This window comes from Rhipicephalus microplus, chromosome 2 (genome assembly GCF_043290135.1).
Source record: "Rhipicephalus microplus isolate Deutch F79 chromosome 2, USDA_Rmic, whole genome shotgun sequence".
NCBI lineage: Eukaryota > Metazoa > Arthropoda > Arachnida > Ixodida > Ixodidae > Rhipicephalus > Rhipicephalus microplus.
The window spans coordinates 238,199,462-238,225,536 of record NC_134701.1 but is presented as its reverse complement, the minus strand read 5'-3'; the positions used below and the strand labels follow the sequence as shown (position 1 = coordinate 238,225,536).

Genomic DNA, 26,075 nt, shown 5'->3' with positions numbered 1-26,075 from the left:
TTTTCGAGGGCCTAAATTCCGATCGACAACAGGGGAAAGAGAAAACTGCCGAATTACTAAACAATAGAATAGATTAGATTAGATAAAAATGAGACAAAATATTAAGGATTTAGACCGGGATAGTTGGTGAAGATCCATAGTAGCTTATAGGGCACTGTGACGCATAAACGAAGAAGAGACAGCATTTATCTTCGTGTGTCTCTTCTTCGCCCATGTGTCAGATTGTGCTGTAAGCCATTATAGACAAAATAGCGCCGCATATTGAATAGCCGTGCAGAGCACGGTTGCATACCTTCTGCAGCGTCTCAATAGCTAGCAAATTCTAGTCGTTTCCGACGTCAGCAGGGCTGGACTCCTATTGAATCCCTCAGTATGAAACTAGCTGTTACCCAATAGACGTACATGAGTATATACGGAAGACAGAGCGCCGAAGCGTCCTGTTTCGTTATAGTCACAGTGTTAAGGCATGGGGAACCACATAAGGGGGCCATAATTAAGCTATTATTACAATTGCAGGGCGAAGTTGTGAGCGCAAGAGAGCAATCTATTTCGCTTTCGATCCTTGCACGTTTCAACGTATGCTGACGCCACGCGATGCACCAAGATCACTTCCGCATCGTGCATCAGGTGATTTCGAAATAGAGAATGACAAGCCTAACTTCTGATACTCAAACGACCCTGTTTGAATCTCAGTATTCACCAACTGCGTCTTCGGGGATCAGTATGCAGCAGCTGCGTCTTCGGCGCTGAAGAAGCGCAACCTTAACAAGGATTCTTCGAGAGCCCTCGTAAGAGAGAGCAGGCTAAAGCGTGGCAGAAAGAATTATCAGTGCTTACGTCTCCTCCATCCGGAAGTGGTTCGCTGGCAAGAGCCGCCTGAACCTCCGTCAGCATCTCCCTAACAAAGTCCATCTGACCGTTCTTGGCTGCCACGTGCAATGCTGTCAGCCCAGTCTGTGCGGAGAGAGAACAGCAGACGTGGCGGTTAGGTGCTTCCGGCATATATAGGAGCGAATAAGGCCCTGAGGATATTGTTCTCACCTTCTTGCTGGTTGTGGACCAGGGCACGATGGCGCTCAGTACCCTGGCAACGGCCACGTGACCATTCTTAGCGGCCAAGTGCAGTGCAGTGTCCCCGTCCTTAGGCGACAACAAGAGAAGCCGGCACGTTAGAGGTGACTGACTGTTCGACTCGGTAAGCTTTGCGCGCAGGGACGAGACACGCAAGGCTTTTTAAAAGCAAGCACAAATCGAGATAGGCGTGAGCTTGGTTCCGCGAAATTCGGGAATGAAACTTGAAAGTTGGGCTACAGAGAAAAAGTAATTATAAGTACGAATACTGTAGAAGCAAACTAGCATGATTTACAAAAGACAGAAACGTACATTGACAAGATAGGTTGTACTTTCGCAACTATGCTTGAATGTGAGAAGTAGACGCAAGAGTATCAGAAATAGCGAAATTTCAGCCTTCTTTAGAGATAAAGAATAACGTTTTACAGTAGTGCCGTCAAACATTAGTGTTATATGCAGTTACTGCCAGCTAATCATTATCCGACATGAAAGGTAGTTCATAATAATTGTTTTTATTGAGTTGCACATGGTACTGTCATCTTAGTACTGTTGTTGATTGCGAGTTGTACGAAGGAAAGAAAAACGAAAAAAAAAGTGCGAAGAGCGAGATCACTCACAGCATTCTCTTCTTTGGCATCGGCTCCTGCTTGAAGCAGCATCTTGACTACGTTCGCATGCCCACCGGCGGAGGCCAAGTGAAGGGGCGTCGAGTCGGTCGTCTAAAGCACGAACAAAGACATCGGTCATTTTACCTTTAAATCCAAGGAACCGCGACAATATTTGAAGAAAAGGTTCACAAGATGGAATTTCTTGTGACTGGAACTTACCCTGTTTCTCGAGCTCGTCACGATAGACTTGTTGAATTTCATCAGCTCCTTGATAACTGCCGTGCTGCCTTTCATCGCGGCGATATGTGCGCATGTAAACCCTTTCTGTACGGGGAAAAGAATTAAACATTAAAAAGAACGCGGATGCATTAAAAAAAAACTTTTTTTATATTTTAGATTTAAAAAGAGAAAAACGATCGCTCACAGCGTTCGACATCATAGCCAGGTCCGGCTTCACCCTCAGAAACAGTTTGACCACTTCAGAGTGGTCATTCTCGATGGCCAGCATCATGGGAGTCTGTCCTTGCTGTATAGGTAGGAACGATAACAAAGAGAGATTAAACATGCTCCCGTAGTAAAAAGCCCTCTTGTTAACTATAGCCCTCTAGTTATCTCGCTCACTCACTACATCAATGAATAGCTCAATCATTCAATAAATCTGCAAAGATAATAATTATTATATCACGTGATCTCTACTTACGTCGTCCAGCGCATTCGTATCAGCCTTGAGCTCAAGCAGAATTTTACACACATCCAGTCTCCCTTCAGCGGCTGCCAGGTGGAGCGGTGTCTTCTTGTTCTGCGAGGACAAAGGCGAAAATGTATCTTAAGGCAGTGCTCTATGACTGGCTAAAACAGTAAGATATAACGTGAATTCATGCAAATGACTATAGATACATTCGGTTCATGGTGAATTAACAGGATGCCCATTTTTCAGTGTAAGCTGTGCTCGATGTCCGCGTTGTATGCAACGGCGTGTCTTTTGCAGAATATTATCAAATATTTAATAAACGAAAGCAGCAGAAATACATTGCCACAACGACGCCAAATCGATGATGAATGCTATTGTGGTTTGCAGGAAGTAAAATGCCTGCGCATCGTACGAATAGATGTGTTTCAGAAAGTGGGCATTGTGTTTATGCTGGCGAAAATTCTTCCTTGCGGCTTGAAGCTTGGCATTGCACGTCTTGCAGATTACATGATCACCCCGGTGTCACTTGCATGTGCGGAAGCACTCACGCATTGTCGGCGCTTTCTCGTGCCATTTGATTGTGGAATGCACTTCCCGATTCCATTGCGTCCGAAAAAAAAATCCCAGTGAATTCCGTGGACTAATTATTTCACATTTCTCTGCGTAAACTACACTGAATGTACAACGTCTTTTTTTTCTCGTTATGTATGTTTTATTAGCTTTTATTTATGAGTTCGTTATTTATTTTTGCGCATTTCGTGTTCTCTTATGTTTTTTTACTTTGCATTGCCTACGCGTTTTACGAAATGTATCTGTTGATGTTCTAATTACTTCAATTGTATATATGACTCAACCTATTTTTTGCTCTTTTTGCCTCTGCAGTCATTATTAGCGAGGTTGTTTTTCATTCAGCTGCCGTGTTCGTACTACGGCCGCTGCTCGTACATGCATCCCCTCAACGACACTAAACAGGAAGAATCCTGACATTTTTACTGTATGCCCACACTGTGCACGGCCACAAATATAACAATTTCAACCACATGCTCGGGCTGTGTCCTGCCAACGCGGGCGCATACTTTTCTGACCAGTCCTCTTGGGACCCCGCCCTTCGAAGCACAGAAGTCGGCGTTCAGCTCAAGACTATCCAGAGGGCCCGGGCTGTCGCCGAAGAACTCTGCCTACCGGCCCCTACCTGGGTGGAGCCGACGGATTGATTGGTGGGACCTTGGGCACCGCTGTCGTTCTCCCCAGGACCTTCGTACTCACTCTCTGATTCATGCGCTAATAGATACTTACTAGGCTGAGGGCGTCCAGCATGGCACCGTGCTCTGTAACCAGCTTTCGAATCAGCATTGCGTAGCCCTTTTCGGCGGCGAGGTGGAGGGGCGTGAGACCCCGCTGAGATCTCACGTTGACAAACGCCTTGGCACCGAGCAGGATGTCGGCCAGTTCCTCGTGGCCCTTTTCGGCGGCCAAGTGCAGCGCCGCTTTTCCTGTCTATGAATGGGAAACGTGCGGAAGGGGGGGGGGGGGACGGCATCACTATTCGGGCCCACACTGCTGCTTTACTATTACGGTAGAACCTACGTAAAACAAAATGTCATCTGAACCATAAGTTACTTTGTCCCATTCGATGTTCATTGTAACATCAAAGATAAAGATCGGCTTAAACAAATAATCAGCCTGGTTTTTCCCGCTAAACTAACAGATACAGAAACACATTACTCTATAGGTTTCAAACCGACAATCAATCCACTGTAAACGAGCTTCAAATGTTTTCTGCGTTGTTTACATCTTTAAACAGCGCAGCGAGTGAAATGACCTTATTTAAAGCTGGATTGCCAAAATTCGCGCAGTTATTGAACTATAGTTTTAACCAAGCTTTTGATGTAAAAAAAAAACTAACTTTAAGAAAAAATATGGTTGTTTCTTGCCTTTCACCACTTATTTTGTTTTTCATGCTGCCTTTTGATTTGCGATTGTGAGCCTCACACCAACCAAATATTTCTTCGTTACATCCGATATTGTAGTGGCTCTCGCGTTTTCGGTTTCGTTATAGAAAAAATAAATGTCATTGAAGTTAAGTCTGACCAACCGAAGTTCGTACTTAGTTTGTTATAACAGATAGTGTGCTGTATGGATTGTCGTAATAACGAGGTTCTATTGTATCTGCAGAGATGGTGCTATTTTATATAACCTTGCCACCAAATGTGCCTCAATAGTGCGAAAGAAAATGACCTTAACGTAACGATATGACACGTTGAAAGGATGGATTTTTGAAGACTAATGCTAACACCAGTAGTGACACGATGTACTAGAGGGTAAACATAGTACTTGCTAAATAGTTATCTGGGTCGTACCATAACGTAGTACGTCTTGTGAGAGCTTCTTGCTCCAGTTATATATGCTTCACAGTTTATGTCTACAGCGAGTAGACTACTTGCATTTTCTGTAATCTCTAGGTTGACAGACGTAACACCGAGGTAAATATGAAGTCGCCAAGACGTATCCGCTACCCTTGATCGTTTTCTCGAGGTATAGCTCATTTGCCACAGATCACCAAATTTTGTGCACTGTGAGTGCGTTAGAGCGGACCGTAGGTCGGCAAGGCGGCTGACTAGCCTACCTCGTCGAATGTGTCCACCCTGGCTCCGTTCTGGATGAGCAGACTCGCCACCCTCGGATGACCGGCATCGCAGGCGTAGAGCAGCGGAGCCCAGCCATTCTGCAAAAATTGTACATAAGTGAGTGATACCGAGATACGAGAAATTGAGAACGCAAATATTAGAACTAGGAAATTAATCCAGGGTGCATTATTATTGAGATAGTAGGCGTGATAAGTCCCGGCTTCTATTTAATAATATCAAGCAAATGATAAGGACATGAGTTAATTGTGATTTTGAGTGCCTTATAAATTTGCTGCTTAAGTGCGTTGTTGTTTGTACACCTGTTTTCTTTTAACTGAGCTGTCCTTTTGCAATGGGGCATCGTCCGTATACCTGTCTGTAAGCGACAGACAGTCCCTCATAAGTTACACCCTTTTTAAAGACGATAGTCTGTCTTGGGGACCTTCGACACCAAAATTTTGGTCCGCCCGTCCGCCCGCCCGCCCGTCCGTCCGCCCGCCCGCCCGTCCGCCCGCCCGCCCGCCCGCCCGCCCGCCCGTCCGTCCGTCCGACCGTCCGTCCGACCGTCCGTCCGTCCGTCCGTCCGTCCGTCCGTCTGTCTGTCTGTCTGTCTGTCTGTCTGTCTGTCTGTCTGTCTGTCTGTCTGTGCATTTATCTGTTTGTTTGCGGTAACAATACCCCTAACGGCATCAAACGATATCAAACGGCCAACCCAATCCGCAGCGCCCACAAATATTGCTCAAGTTCCAGCATTCATACTTGGGTGATTGTCAATCAAAAAGCAATTATTGCACATATCTGAGGCATGATAACAACACGTCGATGTTATGTATGTGTGTCTTTTTACTAGAAAAGGTACATACAAGTAATTCTAAGAACCGTAGCATTTATCACGCTGCGCTGACAGTGCAACACGATGCTCAAAAAGGCAAGTGTTTCCAACGCTTTGGTAATACGACATGGTGGTTGCATCTGCCCATCGCTTTGCGCTCTACACCTTATCGCCTCCGAGACAGGCGTGCATTCGTTTTTGAAGATGACTGTCAGATGGCACTCGTGTCTAACGTGGCTCGATGTGCTCGTTCGCCTTCACTGCACGGATCGAGGCTCTCTAACGCAACGCTTCCGGAATACAATTCACCGATTTCCTCGCGCAGAAAATCAAATAATCACTCTCTCCACACGCAAGGCTATCGTCTTTTGACGACTTTTGCAGTGAAACATGCAGGTACGGGGCCAAATTTTCTTCAGATTATATGCCTGAGAAATCCACAGTTGATCTTTATTTTACGTCATTAGTGCTATACTGCGAACTATAGGTCGGCAAAACTTCTAGAACTCACTTAGACTCACTCGTGAAGTACATTTTACAGTTAGGGATCACTCGAACTCGGGCTCACCAAACGTTTCTTGAGCCGAACTCACTTAAACTCACACTCTCGATTTTTTTTCCAGCCGCACTCCCTCTCACTGAATCTCACCCCAACACTACTCACCGGGACTCGCTCAGGCTTAGACTGACGGCTCGATTTGAGTATGAGTGAATCCGGGTGAGTCGAATCATGAGTCTATTAGCTTAGAATTAGCTTTTTCGGCCATGATGTGAATGCTCTTTAACAGCGCTGTAAAATTGGTGATCTTCTTGGCGTCTTTTGGTATGGTAACTTCGAATATGAATTATGTATGGGTGCTGGCAAACCAGTAAGGCATTTTTTCTGAAAGGAATGACAGCATAAGATATATTCATTATGAACTTTCCTGGAAGAATTGGCGAGAGGGGGAATCAAGGCACCCTCCTACATTATTCGCGCCCCTGATCAATAAATATTGAAACGGTGCATGAACGACGCGGCTTTAGATACGTGTGAGTAGACGTGAGTGCAAACGTGAGTTCTGGGAAGGCTTATAATAATGCTGAAAATCAGTAGCTATGAGTGTGAACTCACCCTAGCTTGTTGGTTGCAAGAAATCATCACGGCAGCTGGAGGCATGGTGTCGATGATCTCTTGCAGGATCGCCACGTTCCCGGTTCTGGAGCAGTGGTGTATAGGTGTCTCCATCGTCTGTTTTTGGGCATAAAAACATGCAAGAAAAATGAATATGCGGTTATAGCCCCGATGAATCGACCGATTTAACAGATGAAACTGCCAACCTATTCACGTCGTTTTGATATGCCATATATTCTGCTACACACCCCAACAGTCGTATTACGAACGGCGCTCCCTTGTGAACAATCCACACTTCTTCCGTGCTGATGTCTTCAGTCAATAGGACAAGGCAAATTATGATGGCGAATTCAAACATGCGGCGGTGTTTCGATGTGTCCGAAATAAATGTTACAGTGCGATTTATGGGACGTGTACTATAAAAAATGTACGCGAAGGGCTTTACGTGAAAGCACACACAGTTCACCGCAAAGATTTCTATCCACCGCACCTTCAGACAAATTTCACGAATACCACACAGCAATGACAAGCTTCGTAATCAAAACTATATACATATTACACCATGCACAACGTCCAGAGAGTGAGAACGAAGATTACAAAGTGTGCAATTGTCTGAAACCGTAAGTAGCAATGTCGGCCACTTAAATTGGTTGCTTTAAATAGAGAGCCAATGCTTACAAAGTGTGTTTTAGGAATCAGAGACAACGCCTCTGGCCTTCTTCGTTCTCAGTATTGTTCCATAATCTTTGGTCATCGTGCACTTGGTTATGGCGACAAGGCGAATACAGACCCATTCACTACGTCATTGCCAGGACAGCTATGCAGTGAAGTCTCTGCTCCAGAACGTATTATCGAAGCGAACTGGAACGCTGTAATATGGGAAATAAGTACGAAGCTTACCGTCCTCGTCTCGGCGTTCACGTCGCCCCCGTGCTTGAGCAGGATCCTCATTATGTCGCGGTCCTCGGTGGCGTAGTGCTTCTGTTTCTCTGTTATGGTGGCTGCGTAGTGTAGCGAGTTCTCGCCCTCCTGCGGCCCACGTCACCGTGCATTAAGGTCGCGTTAACAACTACAAACACGAATAATGAAAGCAGCTTCGCGTATACACAGCCGTTGATGCCCCCTACCATGTTCTTCTGGTTGGCCAGCTTCTTCTTTTCCTCCGGGTCTGAATTCTTCTTCTCCCAGTCATCCAGCAGGGCTTCCACCACCGGAAAATGACAGTTCTTGACCGCCACGTGAAGAGGACTCTCTCCGTCCTGTTGGAGGTATTATAAACGAACAAACAAGCGAACAGTACCTTGAGCTAAATTAACTATAATTATGAGCTCCCTTTATGAACTCCGTGGAAACAGTGCGCAACAAACATTGCGTTGCCAGTTAAACGTACCTTCGTTTACTGAATAAATCAAGAAACGAATGCATATATGTGCAGTGACCTTTGCTTTCGACGAAGTGTGTCGACCACAAAAATGCAACACGCGAGTATCCGCAGCGGAACGCACAAAACAAACAAAGGCAAGAACACAGACACGCCTTCGTGTAAGTCCAAGCGCAAGCCAGAAGGCAGGAAATGCTCACCTTGTTGAGCAGGTCGGATATGCTGTTGTCTTCCAGTAACAGCTTTGTAGTCCTCAGATGGCCTTCCCGTGCAGCGAAATGCAATGGTATCTCTCCGTTCTGCGAAAGAAATAATCGCGAAGGGCGAGGAAGAGTGTCAGTGGTAGTAAAGTGCGCACAGTACACATACCGTGGATGTAAGCAGACAAAACTAATATTCACCGTTAGCGCGCGTCTTAACGTGTACGATGCTGGTTTATATGAGAGTAACAGCTGTGAATAGAATCTGAGGAGCGTGAAGCATGCGGTATATCTAGGTTGTGATTTGGAAAAAAAGAAGAAAAAAAAGAAAAACAGAGGGAGGAGGAATAGTATAAGCACTGTCCGGTGACTTACCGCATCCTTTTCATTCACGTCCGCGCCGCTTTTGATGAGCAGCTCGGCGCAGTCGTCGGCGTTTTTCACCCGTGCAGCAATGTGCAGGGGAGTCTCGTTGTTCTGAAATCAAACGCACTTCCTTTATTAGCAGCCACGTGAGCACACAACAATTTCGCAACATCGAAATAGGGCTAAAGTGGGATATACATTAAAGTTGACGACCGATGTTTGGTAATAGTCACGCAGTAGATACAATATGGAAACTAAACTCGAAAGCGTCCCTTAATGAGTGACGTCAGTGGTGAAGAGGCAGGTTTTGCACAGATATACTCACGGGTCCGGCCTTGAACTGGACCTGCGCGCCGTGTCCCAGCAGTGTCTCGACGACCAGCGCCTGACCCGCGGACACAGCCACGTGGAGCGCCGTGTGACCGTCCTGCGTTCGCACAACGGTTTACTTCAAATACTGAGCTCGTCGAAGCAAATCGTCACAGTATTGCTGTCATTTGCCTACAGGATACAAGCATCAACAGTAACAGGAAAAGGGTGCATCAGGTTGCTTTAATGGTCAGAATGACCCTCCCCAATAACAGACACACATATGCGACTTGCTAATTGCTAATCGCTTTATTAGATACTGACAAACAAGAAAAAAGAAGTGCGAAGCTGGCAGAGAAGTGACAAAAAAGAAAAAAAAAACATGAGGCATCAATCCCGCAGTCGTTTTTAATAAAATTTGGCAAAGAAGCTTTAGATTCTTTTGCGTAACTTACGTTTGTTTTGACATCTACGTGTTCTCCCTTTTGCAGTAGCGTCCTGACGATATCTACGTAGCCCTTCTGTGCTGCTGTGTGAATGCACTTGGCACCAGCCTGCGAAATAAACGATTTGATGGCGTCAATTTCCTGCGTTGGTCAACAACACTGAACGGACAACTCAGTTAAAGGTGAACAACAGCAAGCTCCTCCAACCATTCCCAGGGCTGCATACCTTACGAGAAATCAAGATGAGTGTACGAAACAGGCACATGTTGTAGGCATTCAAAACAATGCTGGAATGAACCATGCGTAAATACACTTCCAACTCTTGGCCACAAAAATGACGGGTGCACTTTTTGTGCCTCCCGTAACGCACAGTTCAAACTCAACCTCTGTGGAGAGTGCTAACACATTTTGTAAAGTTAATTGCACCTCGTGACGCAAATGTCTCATGGATAAGCTGCATTTAGTGTTAACAGTCGCCGAGCGGTAGGTGTCGCAGTGCTCGCGAGAGTTAACAATTGTCATCATCATCACAGCGCGGTAGCGCCAGCAGTGACGCCTGATGGCGAGGCCGCGTAGTGGCACATGGAAGACAAGTGGTCCTCTTCGACATGTGGCGGCTGGCGCGAATGGTTGCCTTTCCGCGGCAGGTCCGTGGGGACGGAGCCACGGGCCGTTTCTTACCGTCGGCCCCTTGTAGTGAGTCGAGCGTTGATGACGCAGTCTTCGCGCTACCTTGTTTTTGTTTTATGTGGATTGAGTGTATTGGAGTATTGTATAAGATTGTGTTTTAGCGTGTTGATCACTACAGTGATGTACTTGATTCGGCTGACGATACCATAGATGTAAAAGCAGTTAAATGTGTTTATTTGGTTTGGTTCGACCGTGTCTGTTGCTCCGTTCGTTCCGAGAGCAGCGATCTCGTTTCAATACCTCATACCTCGCCACCACTGACTCCCTCACCCTCTGATTGATTTGGAAACCTCCGTATCTGAGTCAACGAACAAAGGTAAAAAAAAACAAGTGTAGAAGTGCTCTTGCAGTACCTTGTTTGACATATGCAACGGGACGCCCTTTTTCATGAAGACCATGGCTGTTTCAGGCCTTCCAGCTTCAGCCGCAATGTGCATCAATGTGCTTCCGTCCTGAGAAAAAAAAAGTCCAGACACCGTGGTTTTGTCAGCACTAATAGGACATACGGATGTACGCACAACGTGAGCACATGTAGCTCACTAGATTAATGACCGTTTGCATGCAGAATGCCACGTCGGTACACGAATGAGGCCGAGTGTACTTTTGTTCTCGAAGTAGTTCGCCATCGCGGCAACCGTGCTAGCGCTATATATTTGGTCTTGACCGAATATTTCAAGGTAAGCTTATATAGTCCAATTTTAGAATTATTCTTTAAAACCACCAGAAATGTGCGATTGAAATACCAACTAGTTCTGATATATGCGTGGCGAACTTCGGAGTCCTCTCGTTATACTGGGTGGATGACTCGAGATTAAAGAGAACCTGCTAGTTGGTTCATGACAGCTTACGTAAGGCAGCGCACAGCAAAAGCAAGGGGCGAAACGGACGCATAAAGATAGACATAGATGTAAGCGCTTGGTGCACGAAGTAACAGCTTTCTTTGATCAAGCTTTGGGATATCAAGCTGTCATGTTGGTACTTGTGCTCGGATAAAGCCAAAATTAGAAGACAATGCCCTTCCATTTTTCTTCTTGCATGAGTTGCCGTTGCGCTAAGCACACATTCGGGTAACAACGAGCCGGGTCTATAGGCACTGCACGGACGCTCATGTACACACCCACCTTGGTGCGATGGTGCACGGACGCCTTGTACTTGTCGATGAGGAGCTCGACGACGCCCACGTGCCCCAGCTGCGTGGCGATATGTAACGGCGTGCGGTCCTCGTTGTCGATGAGGTTCGGGTTGGCACCCGCGTGGTGGAACAGCTTGACGGCCTGCTCGTCCCCTTCGCGGGCGGCGACGTGCAGCGGAGTCTGTCCCTCGGCGTTCTGGTGGTTGATGGGACTCTGGCACTCCACCAGGAACCGCATGATGTCCAGGTCTCGGCGCCGCGCCGCAAGGTGCAACGCCGTGTTTCCCGTCGACGGGTGCACGTAGCAGACCTGCTCGCGCGTCATGGCGCCCAGCAGGTCCCGGCAAACGCCGTGGTTGCCCGCTTCCACGGCCAGAAACAGAGGTATGTTGCCGTCCTGCGCGCGTAAGATACAAGTAAAAGAGAGACAGAGAGAGTGAGTGTGGAGCTTCAAGGGTCTCCACGTGACCGCACACGCTAACAACAGGCCACATCTCTCCTCCTCACCCAGAAGATACGTACTTCTCGCCGCTTGAACAATAGCCGTTCTTTCAAACGCGAGAAGGCTGTGAAAGCTTTATTACGTTTTTTTTTCGGACAACTGACCTTAGAGACAGACTTTAGAGCCTTATTAACTTTATTCTGCTTTTCCTCTTTCGCTATTCTTGTCTTTTCTCCCTCCCTATTTGTAACATCTTTTTTCTTTCACCTTTCATTCTCCTTACCCACATCCTCAGCACAGGGTAGCCAACCGGTCCAAGAACTGGCTAACCTCCCTGTCCTTTGGCTTATTTCTTTCCTCCTTCTCTCTTCAAGCGCATTTTTGAACGCACTAACGCATTCAACTCATCGGCACTACCAGCAGCGCTTGAAACCGTGACAGAATGGTCTTCGCGACACAATGTTGCCAACATTGATAATACTGTATTGTTTCGTCACGAAGTCATTACCATTTTTTTCATCACCAGTGACTCCAACCTCCCACTAAATCATGTGTTCTCCCCATCGCTATGTATTGTATAAATTGGAACTATTTGTGATGTACCCTAACAAATGAGCATCTCTGCATTTTTTGTTTATTAGAGCCATGTCCTGTTTGCACTCGCTAACAATTGTATGAAGTTATTTTTTGGTTTTAAGTGCTATAACACGTACTATTGTGGTTTATTCAGTAAAAAATAATACAGTGCAAGTAAAAAGTTGATATAATACAGAAGGAGGTCCCAAAGTAGAAACTGTCAGGGGGACCTCCTGTGAATTCATGAATAAAAATATAGAACAAAGATTGGCAACTAAGGAAAAAAACAGCAAGCGAATAAAACAAAATGAACGTAATGAAAATAATTATTGAAACTCATGGTAGTTCAAAATATTTACACGTAAGTGATAAAACAGGAGATAACTAATTGGATTAAATGACTATAACATAACACATACATATCACTAACTAATACAGTGTCACTTCAGAACCTATACACATACACATAAATGCATACAACCATATTTGAACACACACACACACACACACACACACACACACATATATATATATATATATATATATATATATATATATATATAAATTCATATATATATCTACACATATACATACCCATACACATACACATACACAGCCTGTTTCGATGCTTTAAATAATGTAATTATGCACTGTGTAATCCCCCTCCCACCATACTACAGCTGGAGCCTGTGGGGGCTTTGTGAATAAAAATAAATAAATAAATAAATAAATAAACAAATAAATAAATAAAAGTTTAACAAGCTTGTCACCCAACTTAATCAATAACTTTCCGAGGCAGTATCTTGGCGACGGCGAAACTCTCTAACTATCCGAGTCATTTCGACAAGGAACGTACTGAAACTTAGCATTAAGCAGTAGAATGGTCGGGTTAAAGGAACTTGACATAATGTCAATGACTACGACGCCTTTATATAGCGTAGTTCCTCAACGAAGAAAGGTCACATCTATCTATCTCTTATAAAATATGCATTACCCACAATCTTATAGATCATCCTCATGAGCACTATTTTTTTTTCACAGACATTGTCTTGTTGAGGACATGGGCTTATTGAACTGACTGCGCGATATTGCAATTTCTAGAAGGCCAAAGGGCCTTCTAGAAAGTGCAATATTGAACTATTTTCAAATATTTCAAAATGGTCGTTTGCCAGTTACTCAGTCTCCATGTACGCAAGTTTCCCACAAGGCACCATGACCTACTATCTATTCGAGAAGCCTATGGTATAGGGATGTCCGAGCGTAGACATCCAAAACGACCCCATATCTCTTTGGCAATTGGACGTTGTCTGAGGGAAACACGGAAAACGGAAAGCACAACCTGACCATTATGATGTCTCTCGCTTTCTTTTTTATCGGACTGCACCCCGGATAGCTAATGCAGCTACTCTTCATCCTCAATTTTCCAGGACTACAAGAAGCCATTGGCATTGTTTCATCTATCGAAAATGTACGTTGTCATACCCGAGGTACTTTAACCCTGGTTATATAGCTCATTTTTGCCCATTGCGTTTCTATCCGTTGGCTTTCATCTTTATTGAGAATTTCAGTAAGGCCAGTAATGAACAACGAGTAACCCGCCACTGTGGCTTAGTGGTTAAGGCACTCAGCTGCTGACCCGCACGTTCCGGGATCGAATCCCGGCCATAGCGACCACATTTTCGATGGAGGCGAAAATGCTTGTGGCCCGTGTGCTTAAATTTAGAAGCACGTTACAGAACCCCGGGTAGCCGAAATTTCCGGAGACCTTCACCACGACATGTATATACTCATAAGGTGGTTTCGGGACGTTAAACTCCAATGGTTATTATTGTTATTAGTATGAACAATGAGTATCTATAATACTGTTATACTGAGCCGTTACAATAAGACAATGGAACTCGCTTCAGACACCTCCTCTGGTAATCCTGGCTCCCCCTGCATTCGATTATTCGGCGTCACGGAGCTCCCCGTGTAGTAATAAGGGATCACGGCCAGCAGTTCCCCGCTGACGTTGTCGAAGAATTACCACGGCTTTGTGGGTGCCATTATCGGTATCCCCGCCTCACCACCCGCAAGCCAGTGGGCTAACAGAGTGCACCAATCGTACCATCATCAACATGCCCTCAATGCATATATCAGAGGACCATAAGAGCTCGTACGCCGTACTACCATTTATAACGAACGCTTTTAACACCACCAAACACGAAGTCAGGGATTATACACTTTTCTTTTTTGCTCTACGCTCGTCATCTTTTTTCCTTGACACCGTGCTTCCTTTCTTGACCAATAAAAACAAAAGTGTCACGCAATCCTTGTGCCGTGCCGATGAAGCACGTCGACTTGCCCGACTCGAAACTCTCTTGTCCCATTCCCGTGCAAAGGCCCGTTACGACGCTATGCATCTGCCAGTAACCTTTGGAACGGGTGATTTCGTGTGTCTGCGGGAACTAGTGTGAAATCAGGGACTTTTCCAAAAGCCTGTTTGAAAGTACGCTCGTCCATTCGTCATTATCAAAGCTTTGAGTGAAGTCACTCTGCATCGTAGCAAAAGTGTCGGCTGGCAACCGCCGTTCACGCAGGACGCAATTCGTCCATGTTGCATGACTAAAACACTGCACTCAGTGAGTTCTCTGACTTTCTCGGTCAGCTTCGTCTGGCCCCGAGGGAAATGTAACGCGGCGCTAGAAGCGCACGAATGGAGAAGAATGGGCGCGAGCGATTTCGGCTGACCGGCAGCAAGAACTGACCGCCCCTATCTTCAGCCTGCCGCTCCATTGACCTAATTGTAAATAAAATTATATTATCCACGAACGCTTCAGTCCTAACGGGATCACGTTATTGAGGAAGGGAACGTGCCATTGACGTGGAGAACAAACGTAATTGTCGGCTTGCTCTTTAGTCAAGGGCAAAAAAAAAAGAGCTGTAAGTTTGATAATAAATAAGGTATCCTAGCAGAATACGTCGCTCCCATAATGACACGATTGTGTCGTACTCATGCGTGCCGGAGCTTTACGCACCAAATGAATATACGAACAAGCGCAATAGTGGTTGCTGGCTTTAATTACTTTGTATACGTCATTATAAGAAGACACCATACATTCTTGAACGATGTAATGTGACGTCACCCTACTTCTTACATACTTCACAATGAAATCACGTGCGAACTCTGTCCGTGCTTTCATCGGTTCACTGGCCATCAACACTTCCCTCGCGCAAGGCATCACAGTCGTACTTGAATTAACAGCGACCGACTGGGTTGATCGTCTACAGTGTCTTCTCCTTTTTTGTCAATACTACAATGTTTGCCAATGATCGTGCTTCTGGCGGGGCACGGTGGTATAATGGCACAGGTAAACACACAAGCTTTGGCCGGGGATGGTGAAACGTGCGGAGGTTTCGTTGACTGTGCCACTGCGTCTGCTACCCTGCAGACGACCTCGGCATGCACCCTTCACATGGAATGGACGATAACTACCTGCCTCATCTATTTGGTTGATTGCTTGCATACCTTGGTAAGGAGGTGCAGCCCACCGTTGGAGATCGGCCATGAAACGGGCGTTACCTTGTTTTAGAAATGAAATTCATGTTCTAAGCGATTATGTTGTAAGGAACACTGATTTTTCCTATCTCTGCGATGTGTACATTGATGCTGTTTGGTCGTTCCTACCTTTGTCACCAGGCATTTAGTATAGTTTGAGACTTTTAGCTTCGAGTACACACAGTCTTGCTGTATCTTGCGAGTGAGAAAGTGCGCCGGCTGCTGTTATACTTCTTTCATAATAAGTGAACTAATGCATTGATGAATTCGTTTATCTTCTGCTTCTGCTTCCTTCTTAGCAACTCTCCGCGTGCGTTGGAACCAATGCTTTTGATATTTTTTATATGACCCAATCGTGAGGCGACGCTGTCGTCCAGCTCACATTTCTTACTATGCAGACACTTACTATGCAAGTCACCAGTGATCTCACACTTTATTTCAATCGTTTCGCCAGCTCACTGCGGACCACACGCGCTTTCTCGTGCAGGACTCTGCGGTCAAGCTTGACTCGACTGCCTTCGGCTTGCGTCTTCGTCCGTCATGACTTCACCCTGCATGTCGATACTGTGCCGTCTGCTGATGGCCATGCTGCTGGCGTGGTACGTTGGCGTACTGACACCGGTATATTGTCAAGACAGCATTATGCGGTGAATCGTGCGGTGGCTTCGTGACAGTGGCGTGTGCACCGCCGTGCGAGTGCATCCACTTTGATGGCGACTACGGCATATGCATGTCAACCGATAAAAACTCGACCGACCAGCCTCCATCATGAGGTCTTCCTGTGGGCCCTCTTTCTCCTCTGAAGAATAAACATTGTATAATTTTATTGCCTTGTCGACCCTACGCTCTCCATCACACATTTGGGGTAGTTTTCACCTTGAATATGTACAATGCTTTCAAAAGCGGGGCTCTTTAAGTTTTACGTTGCGTCGGGTAGTGCGAACAGGCATAGCCTCCTAGATTTCCCTTGCCTGCTGAATGAGTGCGAAACGCCCGTCATCTATAGTGCGCTACCTACGTAGGGGTAAGGGTCTTTGTGCTTGGCCTTTGAGATCAGCAATTTTGGCATTTGCCAATTTCAGAGGCTATGCCTTGTATTGAAGGGATTGCCTGCTGAATGAGCGCAAAACGCCTGTCATCTATAACGGCGGCACTTGCGTAGGGTAATTATAATTACGTTTACGCCTTTTAAAACTTTCTTTACAATATTTTTGTTGCAAATACGCTCCAAAAACGTAAAACACTTATTTGAAGACACCCCTACGTAAGTGGCGCCACCACCATAGTTACGACGACGGCCGCTTCCCAAGTGACCGTCGATAATCCGGCAGGCAAGGGAAATCTAAGAGGCTATGTAACAGGCATAGATAGATAGACTCTATGGGTACAGGCACTGCCATCCTCGTGAACCAGTACGCGCTCACCTCGTCTTCTTACTCTTCTGCTTCGCTCCCACAACACGTGCGCCGGTTTGTGCGGCGTGAAATACAAGAACTATGATAGACGAGCCTGTTACGTGACTGAAAATCCCGTAACATCACGTAACAATTGGCCACGGGACGGAGATTACGTAACTTCTCGTAGCCAGTGACGCGGTTCGAAATACCGTAAGATCACCTAATAGCTAGCCACGTGACTAAAAATTATGAACATGACGTAACTAGCCACGTGACTTGAATCGTTTGACACCATGTAACTACTCTCATGACTAAGCATAATGTAACACCCTGCGACATATAGTTTCAAGACTAAAAATGACGCCACATTTAGTCACGTGAATACAACAACGCAACATCGCGTAACAGCTAGTCACGTGATTAAAGTCACTTACTCACAGGACAAGTGGTCGCGTGACATGCCTAGCCAAAGTATTGGCATAGTTAGTACCAATAGCAACAATTTATCATCTTCCACAAAAGCTTGGCATTTGTAGAATGTATAACCAGCTAGGTCTAACACTAGCTCCGCTGATGGTTCCAGCCTTGCGCCACTAGTGAAAGCTGCGCGTATTACTTTTTTTTTGTGCGAGTAAAGTGAGAAAGTCACCACTTGTGTATTGCTCCTTTTCCTTTAGACCATTTACTACTACTACTACTACTACTACTACTACTACTACTACTACTACTACTACTACTACTACTACTACTACTACTACTAATAATAATAATAATAATAATAATAATAATAAAAGATTACGAACCCCCCAGTCACTGCAGGAATACAAGGAGTGTCTGCATTCTATTGACCAGTTCAGTATGGCTGCCCGCCGATTAAGCCGTCTCCAAATTCACAGATATTCGACGATGAACGATGACCCATCAGTCCCATGCGACCATGAGCGGTATACACGAAACTCACCCGAGCGAGCATCCCCAAAATCCTCCTGTTCTGTTGGTGTGCCGCACAAATTTCGTTTCGTTAAGTGCTGGATGTAGTAGAGTATAATCTTGAACACACCCACACCTGGAGATTTGCAAAGAACTGAGTAGTTTCTAGAAAATACTGAAAAGATATTGTCAAGTTTTACCGAAACGACGAAAAAAAAAGGAATATGGGAGACTTGACGATATTGCGCCAGTCGTCTTTTTTTCTTTTTTCTCGCATTATTAATTTGCTAATTTCTTGCATTCCGATCAATTTAATGCAACCAATTCCCCATTCTCATTGAAAAGCGTTTGCTAGTATATATTCTGAAGCACTGTGCGTATTTATTACAACCTTCACTTATGTGAATTTTTTTTATGACACCTTTTGATGTTATGCCGTCCTGGCAAAGCTCAATTACCGACCCATCTGCAGTAGGGGGTACAGGACATGCCTGAGATGTGTTATCATTATCATCACGACATCCCCCAGCCAGAGCTCCCAGCGCCACGTTTATTCTTCGAAGGACTTGTTCACGCTGGTTGCGGTAAGTACTGCCGTCACTTTTCACGGTGATCGTGGTGCCGCGAAAACATTAAGCGCCACGCGTCTCTGAAACGAACCCGTCTCGCTTTGTTGGCTCTCATACGGAGAAGCTAGCCTAAACGCTCTAGTACTAGCGCTAATCATTGCATCGCCAGTATGCTCATTTAGAGCAAGTTTAACCAGAGAGCGTGAACGTGAGTGATTTGTTTGCCAATTTCTTTCATTAGCAAGAGCACGGTGCTTCATCAATCACATGACGTTCTGAACGACTCCGGTGAAGTATGAACGAAGCTCATGGTAACAACAACGGGGCTTAGCAATAACTAGTTAACTCACTACTTTTCCCGACATAATTAACACCTAATAACGAACAATTTCAAACGTATACGCGAAAGAAAAAAAGAAAAAAAGAAAAGAAACGAAGCTCTCGCCTAGTTCGTAGGCATTCGTGTTAAAGAGACAAGTCGTGCAAACACAGAAACGCAAGAGATGTCAAAACACTACACACGCCGTCAAACAAATGAAAAAGGCGCACAGTGACGGCAAACAAGGTAGATACAGAAAAGTTATCCGCGCATGCCCAGAAAAGAGGCGAGCCTATCAAAGTGGCACGTGTGTTTGTTGTATACGCGAGATATTCTCCCAGAAATTCAAAGCCGCTTTTAAACTTCCCGTCGAAACATTCGTAGATCGTAAAAATGATATATCCAAGTCATGCCATATTTCTTAGGCTATATAGAGTGCCTCCCCTAATGCCTCATTTGATTATGGTTACGTGAATTATACCTTCTCTTTGCGCCGCGTTCAGGTCATCAGGTACTCATTGGGAGGGAGTTGGAAAGAGAAGTCTGGGAAGGGAACACCACGTGGTTTATGTTTCCGGAGCCCTCTTTTAATGACACCTTGGTAATGGCACGTAAAACCCCAGCAATTCTAATGTGCGGAAACCAAGAGTTTTGATACTCTTCAGCCATGTGACCCCGCCGTGGTGGTCTAGTGGTTTAGGTACTCGGCAACTGACCCGCAGGTCGCGGGATCGAATCCCGGCTGCGGCGGCTGCATTTCCGATGGAGGCGGAAATGTTGTAGGCCCGTGTGCTCAGATATGGGTGCACGTTAAAGAACCCCAGGTGGCTGGAATTTCCGGAGCCCTCCACTAAGGCGTCTCTCATAATCAAATGGTGGTTTTGGGACGTTAAACCCCACATATCAATCTTCAGCCATGTGATAACGTTGTGACATCGCGCCCTAACCCTTGCTTTTATACATTCCACCAGCTGGTCACGTGCGCACACTGTTCGGGGTTCAGTGAATTCTGTGACTCGCTCTGACCACTGCCGCATCCTCCCTCACGCAGGTTTGTACAGTCGGGCTTGACTGCCTTAGACTCGCTTTTTCGTCCGCCATGGCTTGCCTTTCCACATCGATACCGATGGTGCGCTGTCTGCTGATAACCGTGCTGCTGGTGGGCCACGGTGGTGTAGTGACACCGCTGAACTTCGAAGGCCTCGCCGAGTGCGGCGAAAGCTGCGGCGGCGTCGCGTGGCGCAGGTGCGTGGACGAGTGCCACTGCGTCATCAAGTCGGGTGACTGGGGCCAATGCCTGCCCCGCGGGATGAACAAAACCCGCGAGCTTCCACTGCTGTTCAAAAGCCCTTTTCACCTAAAATGAACCAGGATACTGTTTCGCAATTCCTTCGCCCGTGGTTGAGTGGCTCTTGCTGCTGCCATCTTGAAATAAATGAAATTTCGCAGCCACTTGTGAATGATGTAATCACCCGCAACGCTTTGCCCCCTTCTTCGAAAAAGAGCAAATGCATCGTTAAAAATAGGTATTGAGGCTAATCTGGCGTTGGAAAAGCAGACTTCACACTTTTACTGTTAGAATGCAGTGCAGTAATATCAATCAATCAAACAATCGATCGATCAATCAGTCAATCAATCGATCAATCAATCCATCAATCAATCGTTAATTCCAATCATTTATTCAACATGCGCAGGAACTGTCGTAAAGTCTTAGTGGTGGGGCTCACAAAAAAAAAATACTAACGCGATATGTAGATGGGAGCCAACAGATGGAAACAACGTAGTGGGATAATCAGTATGAACAGTGGAAGTGCCTCAGAGTGGCTGGCCGACGTTTCGATAGGAGAACTTATCTTTTTCAAAGGTACCGTGTTGTCATTTGGCTGATTGTTTTAGAAGGGTTAGTAGTGACGTCATCTCCTGGTGGTGGCGCGTGTCTTTGTTGATAATCGCCGTCTGAAAAGAAAACAATACTACAAAAAAAAAAAGAACTGACTTGAAGGGAAGTGAGGACTGCACTCCTCTGCTTTATAGTTTTTTTTTCTGGCGGCGATTATCAGCAGGGGCGCGCGCCACCACCAGGAGATGACGTCACCACTAACCATTCTAAAACTAACACACCAAAGATGACTCGGCGCCCCTGAAAAAAATAGGCCCTCCTATCGATACGTCGGCCAGCCACTCTGAGGCACTTCCACTGTTCATACAGATTACCCCAGTACTAACGCGAAACAGTAATTTGGAGACAAACTACAAAAGAAAATGTTAACAAAAAGGGAGACAACGTAAGTGCAACAAAATTAACACTGGACCGAATAAACAAACACACGCAACATAGAGAACAGTCCTAAATATAGTCCGCAAACTACAACACACACTTTCAGCTCACAATGTGAGCTGAAAGAAAAAGAAAAGGGGGAAAAAGGCCTGTAGAATGCACGTCGTTATGTTAAAGCAACGAAAAACTCGCAAGAAGTTTCAAGTGACCCCGAAAATCTGGTGACCGTAAAGCCGCAGGGTAGGGTGAAGCAAAATCGGGAAAGACAGAGAAAACACAAACATTCAGTTTTCGTCTGCTAACTGCTGCGCCATATAAATAAACTGAAACGTTAGTTAATAAAGTTCTTTCTATCTCTCTCACTATCTAAACTGCGAGACCTTGAACGAAAAAAAAAAAACCGAAAACGGAGTTTAGTCAAGAGCTGTGCTGCTCATTCGTACACTTCACGTTATTTACAAAACTTGCGATTCCGTATAATTATTTAACAGTATCGTGCTCATTTCTCCTCAAATAATTTTTGTTAGTTTCGGTGCAGATTTTTCGTTCATTGAAACATGCGTTAAACACTGTTTCCAGCACATTTCTTTAGAACCTGTTCTCGTCGTTCTTCTCATTTTCATGCAACTCTTCTCATTATTTTAAAAAAACGTAAGCTAACAAAATAGAAGTATTTTGTTAGAACTACCCTCTGGCCAATCCTTCAGCGTGGGTGTGTGCCACAGATTCCAGGCTCTTCATTTCTTCTAGGAAGACCATATACTCGAAAACTCTACAGTAGTGGGTATGTGCCATTGTTAATTATCATGCTATCCCGGTCATATTCCTGTCAGTCAAAACTTCAAGCGCCTCGTTGCTTCTTTGAAAGGGCTATTCCTGCTTGTCGAGGTAAGTGTCGTCTCTTTATGTCATTGTGAACAACATGTGGGCGTCGAACAATGAACTCTCGCAGAATTTTTATAGTATTAACACGAAATGCAACGTTGGCCTTCATGGCAGATACCAAGCCTAGTCAGAATCTCTATACTATCGATAATCACATCACTGGCATGCGTCCAGACGAAGCGTGAGCTACGGCATGCAAACGTGCGTGATTTGTTGGCAAGGTGTTTGCATAGACGTCCTGCATCAGCAAGCGAGCAATGCGCGTTCCATTGCACGACATTCGATACCTCAGTTATAGGAAGCAATGACGAATCTCTCGAAAACGCTGATGGGGGCATGAATATACATAAAAAAACGAAGACAGGAGCATCCTACATTGATGACAACTGATACCAAGAAATGGGATCTAGGTTGCGCGAAAAATGAAAACAAAAAAAGAGACAAAAACGATGGTTTTCTTTCTCGGGAATCGTTCGTCACCAGGACGTGAAACGAAACCTAATCGAACGTAGCTGTGAATTTTTTGTTTGTAGGTTAAGAAATGCAATATGCCCAGTGTATTCCTATAGTGGTGGTGCTATGGCTGTCCAGAGAGGAGAAATTAGTGGGGGGAAGAGAAAGCAGATATAACGCCCACACACCGGTAGCTCTCTCTGGCTCGCGGCATAGTGGTTGAATCATCTTGTTCCTGTCTTCGAGGGCCGAAGAGTAGGAGGACCCATTTCTCGATAGGACGAGCAAGGTGAAAATATTTTTTTCTGGCAATGCTTCTCTGTAATCTATTCGAAAACCCTCTTAGTGACGCCATTGTTGCGACAAAAAGGACCTCATGGTGTAAGCAACTGTCGCTGTAAAGCGGAGAGAACGAAATGGACACCAGATAAACATGATGCGACAAGGATCACACTAAATCCGACTTACATGGAGCGTTGAGTGAACGTATGCTGCAAATGCTTACGATTAATCTCTAAACACCCGAGGAACGCCACATAACCTGCACTATAGCACTAGAAGGCATAGGGCGATCGCCTTGCAAAGCGAGAAAGTGTTCCACTAAGCACAAAAAAGGACGTATTTGTTGATTTTCTTACCAATAAATGATAAACAAAGAATACAACATCAAGTGTGCAATCTCGCCCGAGAATTTTCTCGTATGATGGCAAGATTGCACTGCATTCTTAACCCTTTCAGACGCCAACTATTAAAAAGTGTCCGTAAATGTGTCAAACCATTACAACCTTATTTCAAGGTACTCAATATTTTATTGAGACAAAAATAACGAGATAATTGCTGAATCTATGTGTGTCATAGTAACTCGTTTTAATTAGGTTGCAATTTAACACATATTTATCCTGAAGTCATCGGTGCTTACTTCTGGCATAAACAGAATCTAATCTCAGGCTAGAAATATAGTGCAAATTTATTTTTGGCTATGTCAATTGCGAGCAAGGAAAATTTCTACTTTTCACATTGATTGAAGGAAGCGGCACATCGCACGACTCGTCAAACGAGGTAGTGTCTTCAGAAAGGTGATCATATGTATCAATACACTGCAATATGAGATTTAATGAAGACAAGTTAATCATGCAGGAGGTTCAATCCATCTAATGTACGATATGATCTTGCTCTATCGTAGCCTCTACTCGATGCAAATAACAAAACGAGTGGTGCACGCTAGTGTGTACGTAGCGTCTGAAAGGGTTAAAACAACAGGGCACGTGACGTACCAGGCAAGTTAGCCAAAAAAAGAGTTAGCCCTGGTCTTCTTCTCAGAAGACCGTACTGATTGCTCAAAACCCTCCCCACCATCCGGCCGGAAATCTTTGTGCACTAAACGTGGTTCTGCGGTGTCTCCAGGGTAAGCCCACTTTTGAGCGAGTGATGATGTCATGTGATGACGTCATAGTGACGTGTGTATGACGCCACAAATGTTTGCGATTTTTGACATCATCACATCGCAGAGTGGTGCCATCGCATGGCGATTTCCTGCATCACTCGTGTTGACGACTTCGGCGATGTCCACTTTTCGTGCTTGAAGAGATGTCCGATGCTGTGACTTTCCCAAGCACAATATAGAGTGTCTGCATTACTTACCGCGAACATGTGTTGGAATAAAACAGTCTGACGTTCGAGAAAGGTGTGGTCGTATTATGACGACGCGCCTTGCTATATATATATATATATATATATATATATATATATATATATATATATATATATATATATATATATATATATATATATATATATATATATATATATATATATATATATATATATATATATATATATATATATATAAATATTTCACTGTGTAGTCACTTGCGCTACCCACTCTGTTCGGGCTCCTGTAAGTTCGTTGGCTCACCCACGATCACCAAACGCTTCCTCGCACAGGTCTCTGCAGTCGGGCTTAATTTGTCTGAGTTCGGCTTACATTTCCGTCCGCCATGGCTTCTTTTTCAATGTCAACGGTGCTCTCTCTGGCGACGGCCGTGTTGCTGGTGGGGCATGGTGGTGTGCTGACCCCGGTAAACTCCCAACCCGTGGCCGAGTGTGGTGAACGGTGCGGTGGCTTTGCGATGCGCATGTGCGTGGACGAGTGCCACTGCGTCTTCTACCCGGGCGACTTGGGTTTATGCCTGCCGCATGGGATGAACGAGACCGACCTGCCTCCATTGACCCACCTCTGATGAAGCGCTGTTCATTCCCGCCAATGATGAATTTTACACCTAGATGTTGTTTTATTGTTACTACGCTCATCATCATGCATTTAGTGCAGTTGCCAATTGAAATACATAATCTTGCAGCCTTTTGCGAATTACGGTATCACAGGCTGTGTTAAGCTCACTTTCTCATAAGCTCACGAGCACATTGTGTAAACGTGGATATAAGCTAATTTGTTGGCGAACTGCACACAACACTATGTATTTATATGCAGTGCAATATAATAAGTTAATAAACGAATAATTAAATAATGATGACTGTGATGACACTGGACGGGAAAAGACCGGACACGTAGTACACTGCGCAAGGTTTGTTTCGCCTAGAAGAGTTGTGCGGCTCGTTAGCATTTTTGACCTTGTTTGCCAAATTTTAAGAATGGGAACACTTAAGGTCAACATTTTTCAGGAACTAATAGTGTAACGCAGCTCACTGCTCCTGATTAGGGCGCCTCTATGCCAGGGTTCTTCAGTACTGGCTGGCGACAAGGTTTCCTGTTTGGAGACTTGAAACAACATGGCGGGGGCAAGAACAATATATATATAGGGTGTCGCCAATTTGTGCAAAGGAACATTTTCATCTAGGCACCCTACTTCTGGCGGGCCTGCGCCGCAAAATTTGGGCAAGTTTTCCTACCCACCTCCGGTCTACTAAAAACGAAGTTTCGGTCGCCTCAGTATCTCGTAGAGCATGTACTATGCAATGAGAGTGAAATAGGTATTCGTTTGTCACTAGGAGGTAGATGTACGAAAAGGAAAGCGTCAACGGCAACTGGCACGTGAATGTCGGCTACGATCCAGACGCCCGTGCAAGAGACGAGAAAGCGAAGCGTCCAAGATCGAGAGCTTCGAGTGCGAGAAGTTGAAGTTGAACGGGAACGGCTTCCATTGGACTGTGAGCTTAAGACGAGGCAAAACGATACGATGGGGAATGCTTCACTTTTTCCTTAG

At 45.2% G+C, this 26,075-nt stretch overlaps 1 protein-coding gene and 1 long non-coding RNA gene across 2 annotated transcripts in view; one reads left to right on the top strand and one right to left on the bottom strand.

Moving 5' to 3' along the window:
- nompC (no mechanoreceptor potential C) overlaps positions 1-26,075 on the bottom strand; it is a 149,440-nt gene that overhangs the window by 9,191 nt on the left and 114,174 nt on the right. The window contains exons 5-20 of the mRNA XM_075878052.1: positions 11,457-11,864; positions 10,689-10,787; positions 9,655-9,753; positions 9,216-9,317; positions 8,900-9,001; positions 8,525-8,623; positions 8,071-8,202; positions 7,844-7,972; positions 6,944-7,060; positions 4,997-5,095; positions 3,667-3,867; positions 2,380-2,478; positions 2,104-2,205; positions 1,899-2,003; positions 1,689-1,790; positions 838-1,140 (exon numbers count right to left, since the gene is read on the bottom strand). Coding sequence (XP_075734167.1) covers positions 838-1,140; positions 1,689-1,790; positions 1,899-2,003; positions 2,104-2,205; positions 2,380-2,478; positions 3,667-3,867; positions 4,997-5,095; positions 6,944-7,060; positions 7,844-7,972; positions 8,071-8,202; positions 8,525-8,623; positions 8,900-9,001; positions 9,216-9,317; positions 9,655-9,753; positions 10,689-10,787; positions 11,457-11,864 — 2,298 coding nt within the window. The remainder of the gene's footprint in view (positions 1-837; positions 1,141-1,688; positions 1,791-1,898; positions 2,004-2,103; positions 2,206-2,379; positions 2,479-3,666; positions 3,868-4,996; positions 5,096-6,943; positions 7,061-7,843; positions 7,973-8,070; positions 8,203-8,524; positions 8,624-8,899; positions 9,002-9,215; positions 9,318-9,654; positions 9,754-10,688; positions 10,788-11,456; positions 11,865-26,075) is intronic.
- Positions 1,063-16,846, top strand: LOC142775838 (uncharacterized). The gene is made up of 2 exons (XR_012887063.1): positions 1,063-1,195; positions 16,511-16,846. It is a non-coding gene; the product is annotated as an uncharacterized LOC142775838 (long non-coding RNA).